At 45.4% G+C, this 22155-nt stretch overlaps 4 protein-coding genes across 22 annotated transcripts in view; 2 read left to right on the forward strand and 2 right to left on the reverse strand.

The window, feature by feature from the left end:
- Positions 1-8774, forward strand: part of ppfibp2b (PPFIA binding protein 2b) — a 56561-nt gene extending 47787 nt beyond the window's left edge. For 5 of the 18 annotated variants that reach the window (XM_034587743.1, XM_034587748.1, XM_034587749.1 and 2 more), the window contains 13 exons: positions 262-294; positions 1679-1711; positions 2588-2723; positions 2818-2937; positions 3053-3203; positions 3764-3875; positions 3957-4045; positions 4177-4299; positions 4444-4569; positions 4912-5100; positions 5938-6138; positions 7826-7891; positions 8532-8773. In XM_034587743.1, coding sequence (XP_034443634.1) covers positions 262-294; positions 1679-1711; positions 2588-2723; positions 2818-2937; positions 3053-3203; positions 3764-3875; positions 3957-4045; positions 4177-4299; positions 4444-4569; positions 4912-5100; positions 5938-6138; positions 7826-7891; positions 8532-8594 — 1442 coding nt within the window. In that variant the 3' untranslated portion in view covers positions 8595-8773. Of the gene's footprint in view, positions 1-261; positions 295-1678; positions 1712-2587; positions 2724-2817; positions 2938-3052; positions 3204-3763; positions 3876-3956; positions 4046-4176; positions 4300-4443; positions 4570-4911; positions 5101-5937; positions 6993-7825; positions 7892-8531 lie in introns of those variants that run through there. The other 13 variants (XM_034587751.1, XM_034587753.1, XM_034587757.1 and 10 more) reach the window with 9 other exon arrangements.
- A 1321-nt stretch (positions 8775-10095) lies between these two features.
- Positions 10096-11833, forward strand: rep15 (RAB15 effector protein). 2 transcript variants are annotated; one of them, XM_034587782.1, is made up of 3 exons: positions 10096-10324; positions 10585-10920; positions 11000-11833. In XM_034587782.1, the coding sequence occupies exons 2-3, from the start codon at positions 10636-10638 to the stop codon at positions 11543-11545; spliced, it is 831 nt and encodes a 276-aa protein (XP_034443673.1). In that variant the 5' UTR covers positions 10096-10324; positions 10585-10635; the 3' UTR covers positions 11546-11833. The 2 variants fall into 2 exon arrangements, with proteins under 2 accessions (XP_034443673.1, XP_034443672.1); XM_034587781.1 differs by having other exon boundaries at positions 10096-10920.
- A 1600-nt stretch (positions 11834-13433) lies between these two features.
- On the reverse strand, positions 13434-16997 carry poglut3 (protein O-glucosyltransferase 3). Its single transcript, XM_034587770.1, has 6 exons — positions 16667-16997; positions 15971-16168; positions 15554-15837; positions 15167-15371; positions 14432-14628; positions 13434-14250 (listed from the first exon to the last, which is right to left on the reverse strand). Exons 1-6 carry the CDS (start codon positions 16890-16892, stop codon positions 13810-13812), a joined length of 1551 nt encoding a protein of 516 aa, XP_034443661.1. The 5' UTR covers positions 16893-16997; the 3' UTR covers positions 13434-13809.
- Positions 16998-17450: 453 nt separating this feature from the next.
- The window catches only part of LOC117762976 (NADH-cytochrome b5 reductase 2), a 6611-nt gene continuing 1906 nt past the window's right edge, over positions 17451-22155 (reverse strand). The window contains exons 4-9 of the mRNA XM_034587780.1: positions 20999-21105; positions 20675-20804; positions 20469-20552; positions 19876-19961; positions 19611-19710; positions 17451-17867 (exon numbers count right to left, since the gene is read on the reverse strand). Coding sequence (XP_034443671.1) covers positions 17695-17867; positions 19611-19710; positions 19876-19961; positions 20469-20552; positions 20675-20804; positions 20999-21105 — 680 coding nt within the window. The 3' untranslated portion in view covers positions 17451-17694. The remainder of the gene's footprint in view (positions 17868-19610; positions 19711-19875; positions 19962-20468; positions 20553-20674; positions 20805-20998; positions 21106-22155) is intronic.

Consider the following 22155-nt stretch of genomic DNA (forward strand, 5'->3'; position numbering starts at 1 on the left):
CTAGAATTTCCCTTGAATGGAAAACTGGTTTTGTTAATTGTGGAAGAACAGATCCTTGACTTTAAATAAAAAACTAATGGACTGAACTCACCCTGAATAAACTTTGTCAACGAACTCTGCTCCAACTGCTTCCTCCTCTGTGGCCTCCTCTTCCTCCCCTTCCTCCCCTTCTCCTTTTCCTCCCCCTTTTCCTCTTCCTCCCCTTCCTCTTCCTCCCCTTCTCCTCTTCCTCCCCTTCTCTTGTTTGTGTTCTGGCGACAGTCCGCTGCAGGAGTGCCAGTGCTCCGGCTTTAGGTACTGTATGCTCACATGGAAATTCAAATGTCAGCACTGGAAATACACCTTCACGGGGCTGTCACCTGAATTTTAAGACGTTTAAATATTACATACTAGGTTTTAAATACGTTTTAGTGGGTCTTAATTATGTCAACGTTCATTAATGCTAATTCCATTGGACTTTAATTTTGAAACGCAGCATTTTCAGTTTGTTATGAGTTGTAGATCTTTCTCAACAATACAGATATAAACACGTTGTAATAAAACTACAAACCAGAGACCAGAGATTGTTTGAGATGTAACGTGGCGTTTCGAGGGTTATGGCTCATTTATGCTGCCTTTACGTATAAAAAGAGACACGTCCGTTTCAGAGAGTGTAACCGTCACTGCCTACGTACTAAACGTAATCGTAAATCCACTAGAGGGCAGCGCTGAGTTAAGAGTTTCATTGGTGGAGGTGGTTGGATGATGTACGTCTTAAGAAAGCCACGTTGTAAACGCCGGTGGCCCAACTTACCAACGCATAATACAAATTAACGCAAAGTTCGGACTGAAGGCGTAGCTTTTAGGTAGCTAATGTTGAGCATACATTTTCTACTGGGCTTCTTCACTTCATCGTTAATTTTGGGGGAAGCGTAGGTTTCCGTCGCTGTCGTACTTGACATGGGTCTTAAATTTGGTCCTAGAAAGTCGAAACCTGCAGAAACCTTTCATTCAAACGCTTCCGACCAACGAAATGTCACATCCGTTATCTCCTGGACAAAACCAGATTGTCCCGTCACGGTCAAACATCCGAGGTGAGCGACTGTTTTCACCGAGGATCAGCGAACTATCAAGCGAGGATTATTAGGAGTGTTGAAGATAATGCTGCAGCTCTCTCACATCAGCGTTCACGGGAAAAAACTAACACACACTCACTCTTAACGCTAACAGGCATATAAGCACCCGGCAGCCACCCATGTATCCGCCAACGCCAGAGCTTAGAGCAGGAGTGTGATCACAGAGCTGTGAGAGGGCAGAGGAACGCCAGCTTAAAGGATGCACACAGTTCAACTGGCTTAGACATCCCAGAGTAAACAAACGGGGATGCGACCTGACATCCCCACTTCTTCCTCCCGCTCGCCCCCTCCTCGCCGACGCTCTGAAGCAGGACGTCGCTGAGAAGGAGCGAGTCGAGGGAGCGCTTAAAGTAAACAACGGGGGAAAAAAACACGTCAGCATCAAACAGCGGCGGCAGATTAAATTAAAACTAGTCAAGGATGGAAATTCTCTGGTCACTCGTAGGTTAGCGTGTTGCTTTCTTTGTGTACGACACGTATTCTTATAAATAACGTGGGTGTGACTAACGCCGGCTTCTGATTTCTGTCCACTTGCTTTCCTCTCGCTTCACTAACGGCCTCAGGATCTCCTGGGAAACACGACCTCTATGATGTCGGTGGGTACTGCCCCCCCCCACCCCCCCCTGGTTCCTGCTTGACTGGATCCAGAGAGTCTTTGTGTTCGGTGCTAATTTAGCTACTTGCACCTTTTAATTGAATTATATATTTGTACATGATTTCGAGGAGAAGCCACAGACGTTGTATAAAGATGGACGACATGACAGCTTCCAAAAACGTCCTCCATGTTAGTGGATGGGACGTGGACCAAACTAACGAGTAGAAGTACACGTCAAATACATGTACAAGATGTCATTTTAGGTAGTTCTTATCACACTGATGCTTTAATTTGTTATTTGATATAAAAACCTGTCTCCAATGGCAGCTTTCTTATTAGGGAATTATTTGGCTTCATTTCTGGATCAGTAGAGACGTGTCGTCCATCTTGATTTACAGTCTATGGGAAAAATCGATCAGACTTTGGGAGATTTCCCAGTAAACTTCCCATCAAGTGGTGATGTACAAACAAATGTGTCCATTGGATACTAGTCATTGTTCCCAGTACACTGACGATAGTCCCGTCTTCCAGTTCTCTCTCTGAAGGTGTAATGTATTGTTGTTGTCATGACTGCAGTATTTGCATCCTGTAGTATTTCCCTGTATGTACAGTATGCAATCCACATACTACTAGTTTCATACGAAGGTTTTGGACACACTAAATAAATCCCACATGCTCTTTTAGCTACATAAGCGTGTCAATAAGGAATGGATGCAAACAAGTGTTGGCTAAATCTATAGACTGCATGTGAAATGAAAAAGACCTGCATCGCCCCCTGGTGGCATTATAGCTCATAAACGCCCGCCCATACACGTTTAATAATTCAGCTGATTTGCTCTCACGTCATCAACCTCCCTGCTGTGTTTGTCTCTGTCAGGACATCCAGACAAGCTGGACGAGTTCGTCCTCTCAGACCAGTCCCCTCTGTCCTCCGGGGTGGACTCTGGACAACAGTCGCCGGTCTCACCGGAGAACAGGAAGAGTCACAGAGGCATTAAGAAGCTCTGGGGGAAGTAAGTATTCAAGTCTGTAGGTTTTGGTTTCAGCCCACGTCTTCATCGTTCTCACGGTATTTGTCTCTTTGTCTCTTCTTCGTGTTGTCCTCAGGATCCGCCGCAGCCAATCAGGAAGCCCCGTCCAGGTTCAGGACCCGGAGCTGGGAGAGTTTAAGAGAGGAGGCTTCAGAGCCACAGCTGGACCACGACTGGCCCGGTCAGGGAACACACGGTATATTATATATATCATACATGTAGAGTATATCTGAAGGGGACAGAGGAAAAAAGACACTTGACTCGTTGTGGCTGTGTCGTCTCATTTAAGACAATTTTCCTTTTCCTCTCAGAGACCTGAAGTTGCCTTTCTCCAAGTGGAGCACAGATCAGGTGTGTGATTGGCTCGAGGACATTGGACTCGGCCAGTACGCCGCCTTTGCTCGCCACTGGGTCACCGGCGGTCAGACTCTCCTGTCGGCCACCCCACAGGACCTGGAGAAGGTAAACACACAGTTTATCACTTCTCTGTACGGGGGCGTCTGGAACCGGCTCATTTTTACGTACCTGACAAATGAATCATCCGTCCGTCCTGTCTCGTCCGTTTCAGTTCTGCTTGTCTGATCGGCGTCGTTGTGTGTCAGTCTGTTTTTGGCCCTTTAGTTCTGCCCGTCGCTGCTTTTCAACGTCCTCTTTAGTTTCGCCTTCAGCGCTGTCACCTTGTCTGTCCAACGTGTCGCCCTGTCTCTCACCACGCTCGTGTCTCTGTCTCTCACCACGCTCGTGTCTCTGTCTCTCACCACGCTCGTGTCTCTGTCTCTCACCACGCTCGTGTCTCTGTCTCTCACCACGCTCGTGTCTCTGTCTCTCACCACGCTCGTTTCTCTGTCTCTCACCACGCTCGTGTCTCTGTCTCTCACCACGCTCGTTTCTCTGTCTCTCACCACGCTCGTGTCTCTGTCTCTCACCATGCTCGTTTTAATTTTGTAGTCTGCTTTTTTCAGGTAAATCTAAAAAGCCGTCTTGTCTTTGGTGAAATCAGTGGTTTCTCTGGTTCCCTGCAGGAGATGGCGATGAAGAATCCTCTCCACAGGAAGAAGCTGCTTTTGGCCGTCAAGACGTTCAGCAGCAAGCAGCCGGAGAAGTCCGCGGAGCTCGATTACATCTGGGTCACACGTGAGCTTTTAAATCACACGCAAACACGTTTATTTATCCTGAACTTTATCGTCATGAAAACTGAAATGTTTCATGCTCCAGGTTGGCTCGACGACATCGGCCTCCCTCAGTACAAGGATCAGTTCAATGAAGGACGAGTGGACGGACAGATGCTGCAGTTCCTCACCGTGGTGAGTTCATAAAGAAGCTGCACAGTTAAATCAGGTTTAATCCGATCTTAAACTTTAGAGAACTTGAGGAGCCAAAGTAAATCCTTGTATTTGATCTGTTGCTCATTCTCCTTCTCCTCCCTTGATTTCAGAACGACTTATTATTCCTCAAAGTGACGAGTCAGCTCCATCACCTCAGCGTCAAGTGTGCGATTCACGTTCTCCACGTCAACAAGTTCAACGCCAACTGCCTCAAGCGAAGGCCAGGCACCGAGGTAAGAGTATGTGTGTGTGTGTACTTATGTAAGAGTGTGTACTTTGAGAATCAACCTTATGGAGTGAGGACATTTTTCAAAGGGCTGTTTGAAGACTTAGGATTAGAATCTGTCTTTGTTCATACATTCATCCATTTGTTTCAGAACCAGTTCTCTCCCAGTGAAGTCGTCCAGTGGTCCAACCACCGGGTGATGGAGTGGCTGAGATCCGTGGACCTGGCGGAGTACGCTCCGAACCTGCGGGGCAGCGGCGTGCACGGAGGGCTCATAGTGAGTACATGACCATAGAGTGTCTATAAAGATGGACGACATAAAAGTGAAGCCAAATAATTTTAATGCCCCCTGGTGGCTGGCTGCAGAATAGTTTTGGTTTTAATTGTTTTTTGATGATATGAAAATGGGGTGAAATGTCATGATTGACAGCTGGGACTGACTTGTAATTGGTCGAGACAGACTCTGGCTCCAAATGAAAAAAAAACAAAGATGTCAGCGCCCATATTCTTGGCTTCATTTTTGTGCAACGGGAGGAAGTGGAGACATGTCGGCCATCTTCTTTAACAGCCTGATATTGACCTTTATGACGTAAATCGTAAACTCGTCTCTTCCCCACAGATGCTGGAGCCTCGCTTTAACTCCGACACGCTGGCCCTGTTACTGAACATCCCTCCTCAGAAGACGCTGCTGAGACGCCACCTCACCACCAACTTCGACAACCTGGTGGGAGGCCAGGCGCAGCAGGAGAAGAGGGAGTACACGGAGGCGGCGGGCTGCGCCCCCCTCAGCATCGCGGCTAAAGTGAAGGTGAGACCACACAAACACAGGAGACATTGTATTCGACTCGGAGCAGAAGAGGAAGAGCAGCGAGGCGACACGAGGCCGCGTCAAGAGAACACACACAAACGCACGTCCTCCGTGAGAAAGCACCTTAATCCGTGGTGAGGCCTCGGTGTGTCAGTTCCGTTTAAGCCCTGAGCCCCTCAGTGTTTTTAAGCCTGTGAGAACAGACTCGCCCCGGGACTGCCGCGCTCCTCCTCGCAGATTAAAGACTCCGCCGTCAGCGCTAAGTCCCTCTGTGCTCTGCTGAAGGAAAACTGAAAATAAATAAATCATCCACCGTTAAAAAAACACAGCCCACAATAACTGTTGACCCATTTCTGACCTCGGGACACCTAAAGCTCAAATGTCCTGAGGGGCTCCATGAATATTAATGTGCACAGATATGACCTGGTATGGAGAATAGACTGTGTGTGTATGTGCCTTCCTGCCTGATATCACTTATTAATCATCTGCACTGAAGACACAGAACATGTGGATATGAGAAAAGTATAGTATATTATAGTATATTATAGTATATTATATATAGTATTACCTTCACCGAGGAGGTTTTCACAAGGGATTTCCATGAAACTTAGTGGAAGGAAGGAACATGGAAGCTAACAATTCATGGATCTTGATGAAAACATATTTAGGGACCGTATTTCTATGAGTGTTTGTTGCAGCCTGAGTGACTTTAAAGCTCAGCAGGACAGATTTCATACGACCCACACACTTGTCATGTATCTCACTGCAGCCGCCTGTGATTCAGACAGAGACGGTGTCACAGTCACATCTTCTGTCTTTCTCTTTTCTCCACCGCAGCCAAAGAAGTTGGGTTTCTCGAACCTGACTCACCTCAGGAGGAGACGAGCGGACGAGTCCACGGATTACGTCTGTCCCATCGAGTCGCCCTCGCCTCAGTCGGGACAGCCCGTGGCGAACGGGACACAGATGCGCCCGTACTCCGGCTTCAGGGGCCTGAGCCCCATCCTGGACCGGGAGCCGGACCAGTCCAGGGACCAGGTGGGGCTCGACGACAGCAGGGCTCTCCCATCTCCATGACAACACCCGTGATGACAACATGGCGTTATTGTGTCGACACCACGGACAGCTATGTTGTCACGCTTTCCGCCAATCGGCTTCTACTCTGCTTCCTTTGCTTGCGGCCCATAATACCTCAGCTCATCCGCTCCCTGCTCCTTCAGACCCCCCCCCCCCCCATCAGCCCGACCCTGTGCCTTACTCCCGAAGAGATTCACAGACTGTGTCACGGTCACGGCCGCTCGTCGTGACGTGTGCACCGAGACGATGAATCTGGCGCACAAAGCGTTTGGATGATTTCATTTCCCCTCAGATAACTGACTAACCCGACCTCAGCCTCCAACCTGTGCCACGATCTAATTCATCGGGAGAGAGCGCCCCTCTCTCTGGACTCGTCCTGTGACATCACTTCCTGTAACCCGCACAGTATATACGGACAACTCCTGTTGTACAGTATTAAATTCTAACATGTGTGCACCACCTCTAGGGGATTTTTAACTGTGTGCGAGCCATCACATCACTTCCACCTTTTGTATCCTGCAGTTTGAATACAGGTCTGTCACATGGCTGAGATTAACTCGTGCAATATTTGCATAATCTTACAAATGGAGGGATTTTATTTAATATTTATGTGATTGCAGATCCAGTTATGAAACAGCATGTTTTCTTTGAAACTTGAGGTGGTGATTTTGTACCGTTATTTTCATATTTGACTGTAATAGTATTTTTATAGTAAAGAAAATCCTGCTCTGCTAAAGGAAGCTCACGTGTGCTCATGTAAATGTCAAAAAGAAATTATCAAATCATTTAATAAACAAAAATTATACGTGTGTAAAGTTGATTCCTCCTTTTTATAGAAAAGCAGATGAGGTTATCGAAGTGTGTGAGATGATAAATAACAAGGATGTGACACAGTTATCTTCATCATTAACCACTGCTGTCATCATCATCCTCATCATCACAGTGGCTGCTCCCCCCCCTCGACTGACCAATCTGAGCCAACATGGCTGCCGACCATCACCACGGTAACCCTGTTAAAGTTGGCATGAGAAGCGCATGTGTGAGCACGGCCCAGCATGCAGCCGCAGGTACAACCGACCTGAAACACAACATCTACTGCTGCGTACTGCAGCTCAGGAAGCTCGTCATTGTTTCACTCGCAGACTGAAAATAAAGATGGACGACGCAGCTCCTCTTCCTCCCTGTCGCCAGAAATGAAGCGGAGAACCAAACTCTTCTACTTCGTAAAGTTGAAGAAAGTGAAAACAATTCCCTGAATCCGCCCCCTTATCCAGATCGACACCAAATTGTAATTGCACATCCTTCTCTCTTTGAATACTTTATCATTAAACAAACTAAATCAGTTAACATGCACTTTTACGTTTGGTCCACGTCCCATCCACTAACACGGAGGAGGTGGGATTTAGGACCTATACTAAAGCCAGCCTCCAGGGGGCGATCGAGAAGTTTGGGCTTCACTTTTGGGAGCCGTCATGTCGTCCATGTTGTTACAGTCTACAGGTTCACAGTAAGTGTCTGTAATCGTGACTTGTGATGAGCCGTCGTGTGTGTGTGTGTGTGTGTGTGTGTGTGTGTGTGTGTGTGTGTGTGTGTGTGTGTGTGTGTGTGTGTGTGTGTGTGTGTGTGTGTGTGTGTGTGTGTGCTGCAGATGGCGAGCACAGAGGGCACCATGTTGCAAATAGAAGCTCTGTCTGAAAGCATCAACAACCTCACAGTAAGCACCAACACACACACAGACACACACACTCACTCACACACACACACAGACACACACACACACACACACAGGCTGCTGGTTAATGACTCCTGCAGCAGCCGATAAGTAAACGCTCCTCGTCGACTGTAACAGAAGTTTCAGTCGCTCAGATGGAAACTGGAGTTTAATGTGAGAGATAAACACGAACAGACTCGGATCTGTGAGGAAATTAAAAAGTAATTCCAGTAGAACCAGCGTGAAACCTGCTCCCAGTACTTCATTACTTCCCTGTTGTCATGGAGATGACAGCCTCCATTATCTTACTCCTGTTGTTAATTGTACTTTAAAGCTGTGGATAACAAACGTGTTCGACCACCTCTTGATAAAAGTATAACAAATGTCACTTAGAAATATTATTATAACTATTATTTGAGGGAACATCAAGTTGCACATTTAAAATAACAACCTGTTGAAACTGTGTAAAAATTCGAGGTTTTCTTTCTCCAATTTTCAGAAATAAATAAATGTTATGTGCTTCCCATTGTACTAAAAATGTATTAATCAATTAATTATTAAAATTACAATCAATCAAACTTAATTCATCACCCACACCAGCTGCCAGGTAACCTCTTAAACTCCCATGGTGCTTTGCTTCCAGCTCCTGCTCAGCCGGGAGGAGCTGCAGAAGGAGATGAGGCTTCCTCAGGCGGCGCTCGTTTGACGGACAGTGACGCGCTGCTGTCGTCTCTCCACTGCTGTCAATCAACCACCTGTAGCAGCCAATCTCAGTGCTGCGCCGCACCCCAAGCCCCGCCCTCACTCTGCTGGTCACGCCACCTTCTACCAGCCGCTGACACTCATGTAACTTACAGTAAACACAGATTTACAAAGGTCACACTTTTCAATTTTCTACGATGATGAGGTGCAGACAACTGGGGCATTTTCTTGTTTCTCTTTTCAATGAACCACCTGCTTTGATTGACCACTGGGCACAAACCAGTACAAACACTGTGGGGGGTCCTGGTTTCTCAAAGGGGACGACAGGCTCAGATGAGTCCTTTCTTGTTACATGACAAACAAAGTGAAATTCTTTTATCTGGAAATTTGAAAGCACAAAAACTCAATTTGAGTCTCGGGCCATTTTACAAAGTTTATTCATTCACAATATGAATGGGACCATGTTTACAAACATCTAAACCACGTTCATTTGTTGGACTTATGTTGTTTACGTTAGGAAGGATGGAATTCTGTCATGAATTGATATTTCTATAGAGTAAGATTTTGCCCATTTAGCTCATTAGTGCTTGTTTATCCAGGAGAGAGGCATCACTGGATCATGACGGCTGTTTTCATCCTAGTTACCACGATGAAGACAAGATATGTGAAATATGAATAAAAGTGGCTCCTCAGTTTAGTATTAACGACAGAATCTGTGAAACCACTTGACAACATATTGGTACATTCCACACAAGCCTAACTTCAGTTTGTCAGGTTTAGACGTGTTAAACATTTGTGAACTTGAGGAGCTTCAACAGCCCGAGGGAGAAGAAATCATGGAGATGCTGGAATTTATTTGCCCTTAGGAAAAATGTAATATGTCACTATCAGGTTTTTTTTGTAGATTTCTTTGTATTTTCACATTTTCCAGCTTATTTTGTAGTTACCGCTCAAATGATCGATCCTTGCTCCTGTTCCTCCCTTTGCACCTCGGTACACAACTGGTTCAGATGTATATTACTGTAAATATTACTGTAAATATTTAGGACAGTAAAACCATCACCTGAAATGTACAACTGCACAAATGGCAAAGCACTTGTAGAACTGTATAATGAAATAAAAGCACTTTGACAGCCTGAGTCCTCTGAGTTACAAACAGATAACCTCAGGTGAATTATCTGGATTAAAGCGGTGGATTAGTAAACTGTCTCTTTTACTTCATGTGGGACTCGACTGAAAGTTCCTGCTGCTTCACAAGCTCGTGAAAAGTTTCAGGTTCCATTGGTTAAAACTTGAATTCAACAAGAACAATTCCCATTGATTTCAAATCCCCTGTCACGATAAAACCTGACGCGACTCGACCTATTTCATCATTTGTGTTTCTTACTGAAACGAGAGAGACGAGCAGGAGTTGAGCATTTTGTTTACCCACCAAACCCCCTCGGGCCGGCCCCCGTCGCCAAGCTGCCGCTGACACTTAACTGGTAGGATCAGTCTTTTGTTGACTTAGCTCAAATTTGACAAGTTACAAACACCACACCCGCACTGCCACAGTCCCCCGGGAGCCCGTGGAGAGAAGACCTTATTCTACTGAAGGTTCTGCACACACCAGGACCCCAGAGACTCGGCTTCACACACACACACACACATAGACACACTGTGTGTTTCGACAGGGGACAGGAGCGGTGGGCCGGCAGTGGACTTGGAACTGCACTTACCTCCAGACCCGTCCTGGTGAGTAACTCAAGGTTTTAACGGTATTGAGATCCATATTGTTAGTGCTGTGTCAGGGCTTCGCGTTGGTAGATAGACGACTGGTAGACTTTTAATGTGCAACAGTAATTTATTCATTGTTAAATGGAAGAAGCGATGTTACCATATGGCAGGAAAACAAAGATAGAGCTCATCAAAATACTGGTCTCGAGTTCTACCAACCATATGTTCGTTTCTAATAAGAGTCTACGTTCATCTAATTGTGCAAATTCTGTTTGTAGTGTATCAGGGAATCTGCCCTCTGATCTCCGGCTCTCCACCTTCAGTCCATCATGGGCAAACCCAACAGCAAACCCACTTCGAACGCCTTCCAGACCTCCAAATTCTTCTCCTCTTTCAATCACACGTCAACCTACACCCAGCCCCCCTCGGATGAGAACGTGGCCCCGCGACCCAGCATCTTCGCCACGCTGAGGAAGCCCCCCGTCGCCAAGCCCAATGATTTCATACCTCTGTTCAACGACTGCATCACGGCCGCCGCGTCCAGAACTCAGGAGTACCTCCTCTTCAAAGACCCCGAGGACAAGTTCCACCCGACCCCCGAGGTGCTCACTCAGGTAGGGGCCTTGATCAGTGATAAACTTCAGTGCGTTGATATATCAAACTGTTTCTTAGAGGTTCCCTGTCTTCTCACAGGTCTTCCTGATGACCTACATAACCCAGAGTCTCAGCCTCAACATGACAGACACCTTCAACTGCACCGCCATGACCCCCGAGCAGCGCATCCTCCTCGGGGCCGACTGGGTCTGGGCCTTGCTGCAGAAGCCCACCAAGAACCCTCGGATCCAGATCGCCGTGCAGATCCTGCACCTGCCGGAGAGGGAGGACTCCGAGGAGAACGGCGTCTCCCCGGAGGGCTTCAGCGAGTCCCTCCTCATGGCCCAGAAGGCGACGGGCAACAGGACCATGTACGAAAGGTTAGTGGACTTCTGCGCTTCTGTCGGCAAGGACTGCTACGCCCTCTTCTTGTTCTTCGGGAAGAAAAACGACAAGGGCAACATCTACGGCGTCCTCAGCAACAATTTCGAGGCGGCCATCGGGAAGTGCGACACGATCGACCGGCCTTTCATTGAGAACTTCTTCAAAGGTTCCCGGTATCTCCACACACCTTCAGGAATGATGCAGGCGATCGTCACCAAGAAAGAGGGAGATCCTCTTACTCTCATGATTAAATTCAGCTGAACCAAAGGAACTCACGATACAAGACCAAAGGAAAACAATCGATGTTATGTGATAAATCAAGTTTGATAAAGTTAGAGGAGTTTGAAAGAGTTGTTGATGGAGCGTCTTACGTCCGTCCAGAGTTTTCTGTTGTTTACTTGATCCTTTTTCCAAATAGCTTGAACCGAAGACTTAACACATTTCTACACATGAATTTAACACGTACGACAGTTACATGTAACTTCAGCTCCGACGTTCGACATTTTACATTTTCACTTAACTTTCTATGAAATACCATAACAGGGGGCTCAAGTTTTTGTTGGTGACCGGAAATCTAGATGGTTCTGAACGCAGCGCGTGGATGTGTTACAGAGAAGTTGGGTTTAAGTCAGTTTTATTTAAATCGTGTGTATTCCACAGTGTGAGAAGTGAGAACTTTTGTACTGGTGGTCGAAAACACACAGAATCATCCTTTTTATTTAAAACCCTCTCACTATATTTGGACAATAATCTAAAGTGAGTTTCACCAAATCCGTCAGATTTCTATATTTATCTGTTCTCACAGTTTACATTTGACTTTGTTAAGTACAGAACTAACAAACAATGGTTCTGTTCTGTTCCAGTGTGAAACCAGTGCCACACCCCTGAATATGCAGCAGATGAATTACATCAGTTTATATTATTTTATTATTTACTCTGCACCTTTGCCAAAATGAAAATGAGTTAATTAACTTTATTCATTTGAACATCGTTGCTGTTTCACTGGTGAACTCAAACCTCAGGGCTCAAAGCTTTTTAATGTTTCACTGTAACATTTTTATTTTGATATGTCCGCCCCGATGATCTTCAAACTGCTGCTTTTTATTGTTTTCTATTGTTTGCCTTCAATTCTTCATTTTTATCTTGTAAAGCCGTTGTGTCTTGAAAGTTGTCATTTAATAAAGTTATGTTATTTATTAACTGATCACAGGGGTCATAGTATTATTAGTCAGGGTTAAACCAGTTTTATGTTCAGTGAATCATGTTCAATAGAGACTGATTTAATTTAACACAATAGTATTGAAATTCTTTAATAGATATTAATAAGAGAGGAATGAAAAACATAATTAGTCTTTTAAATACCTTTGCCTAATTGTTTCAATGTTGTTTGTCAGGAAGAAACATAAGCATTAATATTTTCTGTCAACATTTATCAAGTATGATTCACAAATTAAACAAATCTTTTTAAATTTTAAAAAGAGGCATTAACTACAGAGGATTAGAAAACTCCTGTTGCTTCTTTGTTTTAAAGTTTTAATCAAAGTACACCAATGGAAAAAAAGTACTCTTTAAAAAATATGTTTTATTTTTCAAACATAATTCACATGTTAAACAAGGCTTGGCTTCAATAATAATTATTACTAAACATTATTATTTATAAGCACCAATAAAGACACTCAAGGACACTTTTTAAGTACAAAAAGTCATTCAAGGCATGAGGCGAAAAGAACAGTGGAAACAATGAAATATAAAAACGTTAAAGATTAAGTTTGTAGTGTGAACTTCATGGTTAAGCAACAGAAAGGCACTGAGGGAGATGTTCAGAGGTTCAGAGGTTCAGAGGTCAGGAACCAGAGGAAGGTAGAAGAGCCCAGTGGGTGGAGAGATGGACGAGACCGGTGAGGTCCTGATGCAGCAAGTGTGAAAAAGCAGTAAAACACAAATGCAGCAGAAAACCAAAGAGATGATGATGATCCCAGAGCTGAGGCCACGATTCAGACAGTGCACCACAATTATACATAAAAAACTAACTATTAAAAACAGTTTGTGGCGACACTGAAGTAAAAAACATGTTTAGCCGTATTAGCATGTGGCTCATCGTGAGACTGAGTCTGTCAGTAACCTGTCTCCAGACTGAGGCGTCTCAGAATGATGATTAATAATCTATAAGATTTAATTCAAGACATTTGTTTCAGGATAACGTTGTATACAAAAAATATCCAAAGCAAAGGCACGTTTACAGAATTCACTGTCTCACATTAGTTCATCAGTTTTTCAAAAGCTACAAAACAATTATTATTACAAAATAAAGAGGGCGTCATAATTTAGTCCTCAGCCACTTTATTTAAAATGACAGAGGACTAAAGTTTTTAATATAAAACTGTCCTACAACTTCCTTTACTCTCCAAAATAAAAGCTACATTTGTAATCCCTTTACTTGTAAACTGTGAAATTCACATCTTCACTCTTTATTTATCAGGAATGATTCAGAAAAGAAAACAATCAAAGACTAAAGTGAGACTCCATCATAGTTCATCCTTGTTGCTTGTCTCTTCTTTGTGGTATTTACGCTCACACGTGCACACGGCGGTGCGGTCGTCGGTCTCGGTCACCAGCTCCATGTCTGCGTGTCGTGTGGGTCGTCCCGTCAGCCTCTCAGAGTACGTGTGCAGAACTCTGTAGTAGTAGCAGTACAGTCTGCTGGGCTGCAGCAGCTCTCTGGCCGCCGCCTGCCCCGCCCTGGAGATCTCCCGCGCTTCAGCGTCGTTCTCTTTGGCCCATTTGATTTTCTCCAACACGTCCGACAGGTCTCTCTTCACGGGGAGGTAGTGAACGCCGGCTTTCAAATGGCTGTAGAAATGTTCGTAATACTGCGAATCCTGCTTCAGGACCAGACTGTTCCCGAGCATCAGGTACGGAAAACGATACGCTGCCACGGTTCCATCCACGTTCACCTGGTACTTGAACTAAGAGAGAGAATTCAAAGAGTTTATCGTTGGGAGGGAACAGAAGACACAATGACATCAATTCAATTTGTAAAAAAGGGAAAAAGCATCTTCCACATTCCATATTGTAGTTTCATGAATTACACAGAATAAGAACTAACATTTATCTGTTTATGTATTCCCCCCCCCCCCCCCCCCTCACCTTAAAGAAGTCGAAGAATCCAACGAGCGGTGCTTTGCCGACATGTTTCTCTCGGTCTCTGAAGAAGAACCACCCTGTGATGCCGGCGTCCAGCAGCTCGGGGTTGTTCCTGGACATGTCGGCGAGCTGAAGTCGCTCCTCACGACTGTCCCGGCCGCGGAAAAAGGCCCGCTCTGTCTTATTCACCCACGGAGGCCCTGGAACAAGATGATACCAATATTATCAGAAGATGTGAGAGACCAAAGAACGAATAAAATAAGAAGTAGCAGAATTAGTATTTCACAAGTAAGTACTGTGATAATAGATAAACAGAATTAATCGGGGGTGAACTTCCAATGTGAGGACACAGACAGCCGGAGGTGAGGGAGGCTACATTTAAAGACTTGTTGATTTAAGTGTTTTTTCTCACACTCGTCTGAAGTCGGAGTTTATACTGTAAAACAGGGGAATCAGACAGAGGAGCACATCCAACATCTTGAAGTATCTGTGTACTAAAGAGATCATCTAAGAATGGGACTAACTCTTATATTTGATTTGTATTACTTCAAAAGGATAAAAGTTTTAGGAATCTTGAAGCAAACTGTCAGACACACGGATTTAAAGAGGAATTCAAAATCCCTGTTTTTAAAGGTAGAACAGAGACAAACATATAAAGATGTAAAACCCACAGAGAGAATCTAAATAAAGATAAAGAGAGAATTTGTGTGTGTGTGTGTGTGTGTGTGTGTGTGTTACCCGTGTTTCCCTGGACAGACAGCAGGTCGTTGGTGACGCCTCTTATGGCCTCCAGGGTGGAGTGTGTGACCTCGTAGGTGGGAAGGACGATGTCCCGCGTGTCCGTGGAGCCGCACCACGACAGGACGGGAACCGGGTCCGACCTCCCCGTCTCCAGCGGCCAGTCGCCCACGTTGATGAAGAACTCCACGTCAGGCAACCACACCTTCAACAGGACAATGACAGAAATCAGCAATCCCATAACTCCATCGTGCATGAGGCTGCACAGGAATATTAAGATCCTACACGTGCATGGACCCTTGAACTAGAGATGTTCCGATGTCATTTTGCTGGTATCTGTATCAGAACATCTGTAACATCTGTAAACACACACACACACGACTTTACCTTCCTCATCAGTGAGAGCAATATTTCATCAGAGAACATCTTGAAGTCGGTGTATTTTCCCAGCGTGCGGCGGTACAGCTGGTTGTCGATGATGGCGTAGTGAATGAGCCCTCCTCTGTTGGAGAACCTGTCGGGCACTTCCTGTCTGAGGTGCTGCAGGTCGATGGAGGGGAAGGTCTTAAAGTCGGCCAGGATCTGCGGCTCTTGGTCGGGACACCTCATGGCGCTCTGCCACACGGAGGCATCGGGATCGGGACAGTCACAGTACTCGTGGTAGACCGGACCTGAGCATGAAGAACAACGACACAACAGGGGTTAGATGGGGGGGGTCTGCTTCAGATAGAGATCCCACTGCCGTCACAGGTACAAACATAAAAACATGTATCCTGCCTCACGCTTCCTCAGAACGAACCAGACCTTGCATGATGTACGGCGACTCTCCGACGGCATCGTCCTGGTGGAGGACATCGACCTTCAGGCCGCTCATGGCCGAGCCGTAGAGACGGTACCTCACCAGGAAGGACCCGTCCCCTCGGTCCAGGGGCGGGGGGACATGGATGCGGATGTGCTCCTTCTTCTCCAGGGAGCTGATCTTCACTTTAAACGTGTCTGGGCCTGAACACGTGAAGAACATGTGAAGAACATGTGAAGAACATGTCAGTGACGCATGTGACTTATTCATCATGTTGCTGCAGGATTTAATAAACAGTCAACTTCTCCATTTATATTTACACTTTTTTAATATCAGGTCTGTTAGAGGAATCTAACAGAAGAAGAAGAAGAAGAAGAATACATGCTACATGTTGAATACAGCTAGCTGTGTGTTAGCATTGTGTTGTTGCTGTCTGTGACTCACAACATGAAGCTACATGTTGAATACAGTTAGCTGTGTGTTAGCTTTGTGTTGTTGCTGTCTGTGACTCACAACATGAAGCTACATGTTGAATGCAGCTAGCTTCAGTTAGCTGTGTGTTAGCCTTGTGTTGCTGCTGTCTCTGACTCACAACATGAAGCTACATGTTGAATACAGCTAGCTGTGTGTTAGCTGTGTGTTAGCTTTGTGTTGCTGCTGTCTGTGACTCACAACATGAAGCTACACGGAGCAGCACCGACCTGGAGACTCGCTGAGGTTCCGGCCCTCGGGGCCGACCGCCTGGATGAAGAAGTGTCTCACCGGCAGGACCGTGTCGGGCTCCAGCCCCGGACCCCACAGGAGACACCTCCGAGGAGCGACTCCTCCGGCCGCACGCACCCACAGGCTCCTGCTCAGACACGCGAAGAGGAGCACGAGGCTCCGGGCGGAGGAGCGACCCGAGTCCGCGCGGCTCCCGAGCAACATGTTCCCGAGGAGAACCACCGCTTCGCGTCTGGACTCACTGAAGATCCACAACCAGGTTCAGGACCAGCTCCTGCGCCGCCATGTTGGACAGAGAGACACGCCCACTGGGCTGAGGGGCCTTCACGGGACCGTGGGAAATAATCAGAGCGGACCGTGAACGCACCACCGAACACTGACGCTCCACAGCTTCATAATCATAATAATAATAATAATAATAATAATAATAATACTTTTTTAAGATGTGAAGAACAAATAAATAAAGAACCGTCAGTAGCTTGTAGAATAATCACCTTAGCATATTTGCACTATTTTTTTTCTTTAGGTGTATATATATATATTTAGATATATATATTTTATTTTCTATTTTAAATTTTGATATTCTATTTTATATATTTTATTCAATATTTTTTTGCTTGTAATATTCTGAGCATTGCTATAAGAGAGCCTGTGACCCAAGCATTTCATTGCCAGCGACTGCTTAATGTAATTGTTGTGCATTTGACAAACTCTTGAATCTTGAATAATCACAGAAAAACACAGAACTACTCAAAATTTAGCTTTGGTTTTGTTTTCCATCTTTATTTCATCTTTATCTTACAAAAAAAAATGGAAAAAGTTAGATTTTATTGTCTTGTATAAAAGTTGTTATATCACAGTCCTGAGATTTTAAAGGCAAGTGGTTGTTCTAGTGTCACTGACATAAACAGATCTTGTCACGAGCAGCAGTCATACATCGTGCACTCGTTTGTATTAGAGCATCAGTTCATACAGTGATTTGAGACCAAACAGGAAAATGAGAGGACTAGTAAGAGAAGATGTTTTCTGTCTTGTGTCCCAGCTTGTCCAGGTTGGGCAGACAGGCGTACTGGATCATCGGCGGAGGACCACACAGGACGATGAGGGCATCAGAGGACGGGGCAGGGAGGTGCTCCTTGATCATGTCCTGGCTCACAAACCCTGAACTGTAGCTCCAGTCTGGAAGACAGAACAGGGAGATGCTTGAATAAGAGAAGAGTCAACTTTATTTACAAAGCACTTTATTATAAAGCACTTTATTTGGGCCAGTTTAAAGCAAAAAACTATTGAATATCCATGAAAGAGACAATTTCCTGTGTCAGTGTGGTTCTTTCTTCACAAAAGACTCAGTTTCTTACACAATCTTTTCAAACTCCTGATACTGATACCACTTTATTCTAGTAAGTTTTGTGACATTGCGTTCAAATGACAAAAAATTTGGTTTGTGAGGTCACAGCGACCTTGACCTTTGACCTCTGAGCACTCAAACCTAGTCAGTTCATCTTTGAGTCCGAGTTTGAACCACATTTTAAGAAATTCCCTCAAGGCTTCTTGAGACATCGTGTTCACAAGAAACACGATGTCTCAGCCTCGTGACTGTCGCCAGCGTGGAGGCATGAAAATGTAAAAATATAAAAGTTAAAACTTCTGCATCTATAGTTAATTCACCAGAAAAATCTGTCTTGGATTTTTTACTTCCATTCTAAAGACAAAATATCCAACACATCCTCTTTCTACTATTTGGACTCTGTCTTCCTGTCCCCAGTGTCACAGCAGAGCGAGGCCGGTTGGAGAAATGTGAACAGAAGTTGAATTGCTCTTCCTCTCAGAGATTTTCATTCACAGAGAGAATTTAATCGCTCATGAAATTATCTGCTTGAGTTTCGATGTCAGGAGGAAGATAAACATCAGATTTCAGCTGCTGGTGTCAACGAAAGCCATTAAACAGCGAGAAGCACGAAGCGATTGGTTCCACTGGAGCTTCACAGATAATCATCGCTTCCTCCGAGGCTGCGGAATCCTGACGTAACCGACGAAGAGCGAGTGCACCACGTCTTCAAATGAATAATCATCAAGAAGAAGACGTGTTCAGCTCAAGGAAGATGCAACGACACATGAGGCGTTCAAGTCCTCGACAACAGAGATGATGCAACAATATTATGCTCATTCGATTCTCCCACTTTATGGATTATGCAAACGAAGTAACGAGCGTGTTGCTAAGTCGCTGTAAGACTCAGCTGGAGATATCTCCGTCCTCGGGATTCTCCTCCGCCGTCTTTGTTCGGTTTCACTCGCTCTGAATATTCAGCATTGAAACCAGAGACCTGGGCTTTGAGATTTACTGAGCGTCATGTAGGCACCGCACTAATACTCACATGTATATTCATATATATATATAAATATACACGTCCTGTATGCTAACATGATTTGTACCAGAGGAAATACACAATGTCTCACTGTACAATGTTTGGAACTTTTCTTTAATGTGAAACTATTTTACCAAGTTACAAATTTAATTTGAGAATTTGTTATAATGTTGAGATCATAATGATCCACGTGATGTAACTACTTCACATCGCTCGTCTTATCCTCCTGAAAAAAAACTTTGTTTGTATTAAATGAAGTATCGTGTTGTCGTCCTCTCATAGGACGAAGTTCAGTCACATGATATTATTTACATAATAAACATGAAGTATTTATAAAGATAGAAATATAACACAGATATGTTGGATTTAGTGGCATCTAGTGGTGAAGTTATATATTGCAACCAACTGAAAGAATTATCAGGATATAGTGAATTTGAATTTGGTTTAATAAGGAGCCTGTTGGGAACTTTTTGGAAACTTTATTTTCTAACTTATATTGAATGGACGCTCAGCAGGCGTCCTGTCGTCCAGCGTCATACGTGTTACATGTTCTTACCCTGGGGAGGTTTGTCCAGTGTGAACCAGAGCTGCACTTTGTCCGGATGATTCTTCTTCACCTCCTCCAGCTCCTCCCTCAGCAGGATGTCCTTCTCAGTCTGAGAGAGAGAGAGAGAGAGAGAGAGAGAGAGAGAGAGAGAGAGAGAGAGAGAGAGAGGGAGAGAGAGAGAGAGAGAGAGAGAGAGAGAGAGATGTTATTTCTCCAGAGTGTTTTCCAGTATCACTGAGATTTCACCAAAGCAATTTGCTGAACACATCCGAACCTGGTTGGCGAATATGAGGGAGCACTTGGTGTCGTCGGTGGTGTCGGCTGCGATCCTGCGAATGAGCTGCAGCATCGGAGTGATTCCTGTGATGGGGAAACGCTGAAGTTGGTCACGGGGGGGCAGTGAAATGTGGCCTTTCGTCATTTTGCAATAAAGTTATATTATCGACAGAGGGGCTCCAAACAAAACATCATCAACTGGCTCCTGAAAGTTAAACTTTAGAGGAAAACCTGCAATGACACAGTGGAATTAGTCTGTGGGACAAAAAGAGAATCATATCCGTGGAGGAAGAAATCAAACATTTTACTGAAGAACTAATTAAAAAGTAAATGTGGTACATTCATATTTCTACTTGAGAAAAACTAAATAAGTAGTTGCTGAGTGAATCCTATTCCCTAATACATCATTAACTGTGCCTATACTTCATATTCTGTTTATTAGATGCTGTCATTTATCTCTTTTAAATTAATTAGATATAAATTAAATATCTGATGGCTGATGTGGGCGTCGGCCTCTGAATCCATCTCACAGACATTATTGCACATTAGAATAAAGAGTTATTTATTAGAATGATATAAATATAAAAGCACCTGTTCCTCCAGCGATCATTCCAACGTGTTTAAACTTTCGAACCTTGGGCTCCGACTTCTTGTCGGGTCGGATGGAAAAGTGACCTTTTTAAAAAGAGAGAGAGAGTTAAACTGTAGCACAGTGAAATCTGCTGGTGAGCGAAAGAACTGCAGATACATGTAAAGTATTCAAATACATGAAGGAGCTTTAAATACTCATCTCATACTTTTTCCCTTGTACACCAGCAGTCCACTGGGTCCTCTGAAGTCCATGCTGTCCCCGACGGCCATGTTGTCCAGGTACTGAGACATTTTCCCTCCGTCTGGAAAGGACGGGTGCGTGTTCTTGAAGTAAACCTGGGGAGAAGTTACACAAACTGTTTTAGTTTCAACTCCACATGTTGATTTGAAGACAAAAGCCCGGAGCGTTTCCAGGACGTCCAGAGAATCCAGATCGTCCACCGGCAGGGACACAAAACCAGTTAACCAACCAGTCAACCAACCAGTCAACCAACCAGTCAACCAGCAGTGGTGGTAGTAATGTTTTTTACCTTCACCACAAGGTCGACGTATCCCTGATCCTCGTCGCTGGACACCGGAGTGTAGGCTCGGACCACCAGGCCGCCGTTCACCTTGGCCGACAGATACACGTGCTGACCTGAGGAGAGAGAACTGGAGCATCAGGACGTTTCCATGTTTGTTTACTGGTTTAACAAACTCTCCACAGCGTTTACAGCAATGTGTGACCTTTTCATTTCAGATAACATTTTCCCTGAATGTCACCGATCGTTTTAGATATGTTGCAAAACAGTTACTGTCAAAATCACAAGAGAGTTTAGAGATAAAGTCTCTTAACGATGTTACAAAGTTCTCAAGCAGAGGAGCAATAAAACGGATAAGATAAGATCAGATGAATAAATGAATAGGATGAGTCAGTTTAAATACAAGTAGAGTTTAGTTCAACGGGCAGCGAGTTCCACAATGTGGAGGTGAGACCAGGTGAGACCGGGTGAGACCAGGTGAAACCGGGTGAGACCAGGTGAGACCGGGTGAGACCGGGTGAGACCGGGTGAGACCAGGTGAGACCGGGTGAGACCGGGTGAGACCAGGTGAGACCGGGTGAGACCAGGTGAGACCGGGTGAGACCGGGTGATACCGGGTGAGACCGGGTGAGACCGGGTGAGACCGGGTGAGACCAGGTGATACCGGGTGAGACCGGGTGAGACCAGGTGAGACCGGGTGAGACCGGGTGAGACCAGGTGAGACCGGGTGAGACCAGATGAGACCGGGTGAGACCGGGTGAGACCAGGTGAGACCGGGTGATACCGGGTGAGACCGGGTGAGACCGGGTGAGACCAGGTGAGACCAGGTGACACCAGGTGAGACCGGGTGAGACCGGGTGAGACCAGGTGAGACCAGGTGAGACCAGGTGAGACCAGGTGACACCAGGTGAGACCAGGTGAAACCGGGTGAGACCGGGTGAGACCAGGTGAGACCAGGTGAGACCAGGTGACACCAGGTGAGACCGGGTGAGACCGGGTGAGACCAGGTGAGACCGGGTGATACCGGGTGAGACCGGGTGAGACCAGGTGAGACCAGGTGACACCAGGTGAGACCAGGTGAGACCAGGTGAAACCGGGTGAGACCGGGTGAGACCGGGTGAGACCAGGTGAGACTAGGTGAGACCAGGTGAGACCAGGTGAGACCA

Source organism: Hippoglossus hippoglossus, chromosome 6 (genome assembly GCF_009819705.1).
Source record: "Hippoglossus hippoglossus isolate fHipHip1 chromosome 6, fHipHip1.pri, whole genome shotgun sequence".
In the NCBI taxonomy this organism is placed as follows: Eukaryota; Metazoa; Chordata; class Actinopteri; order Pleuronectiformes; family Pleuronectidae; genus Hippoglossus; species Hippoglossus hippoglossus.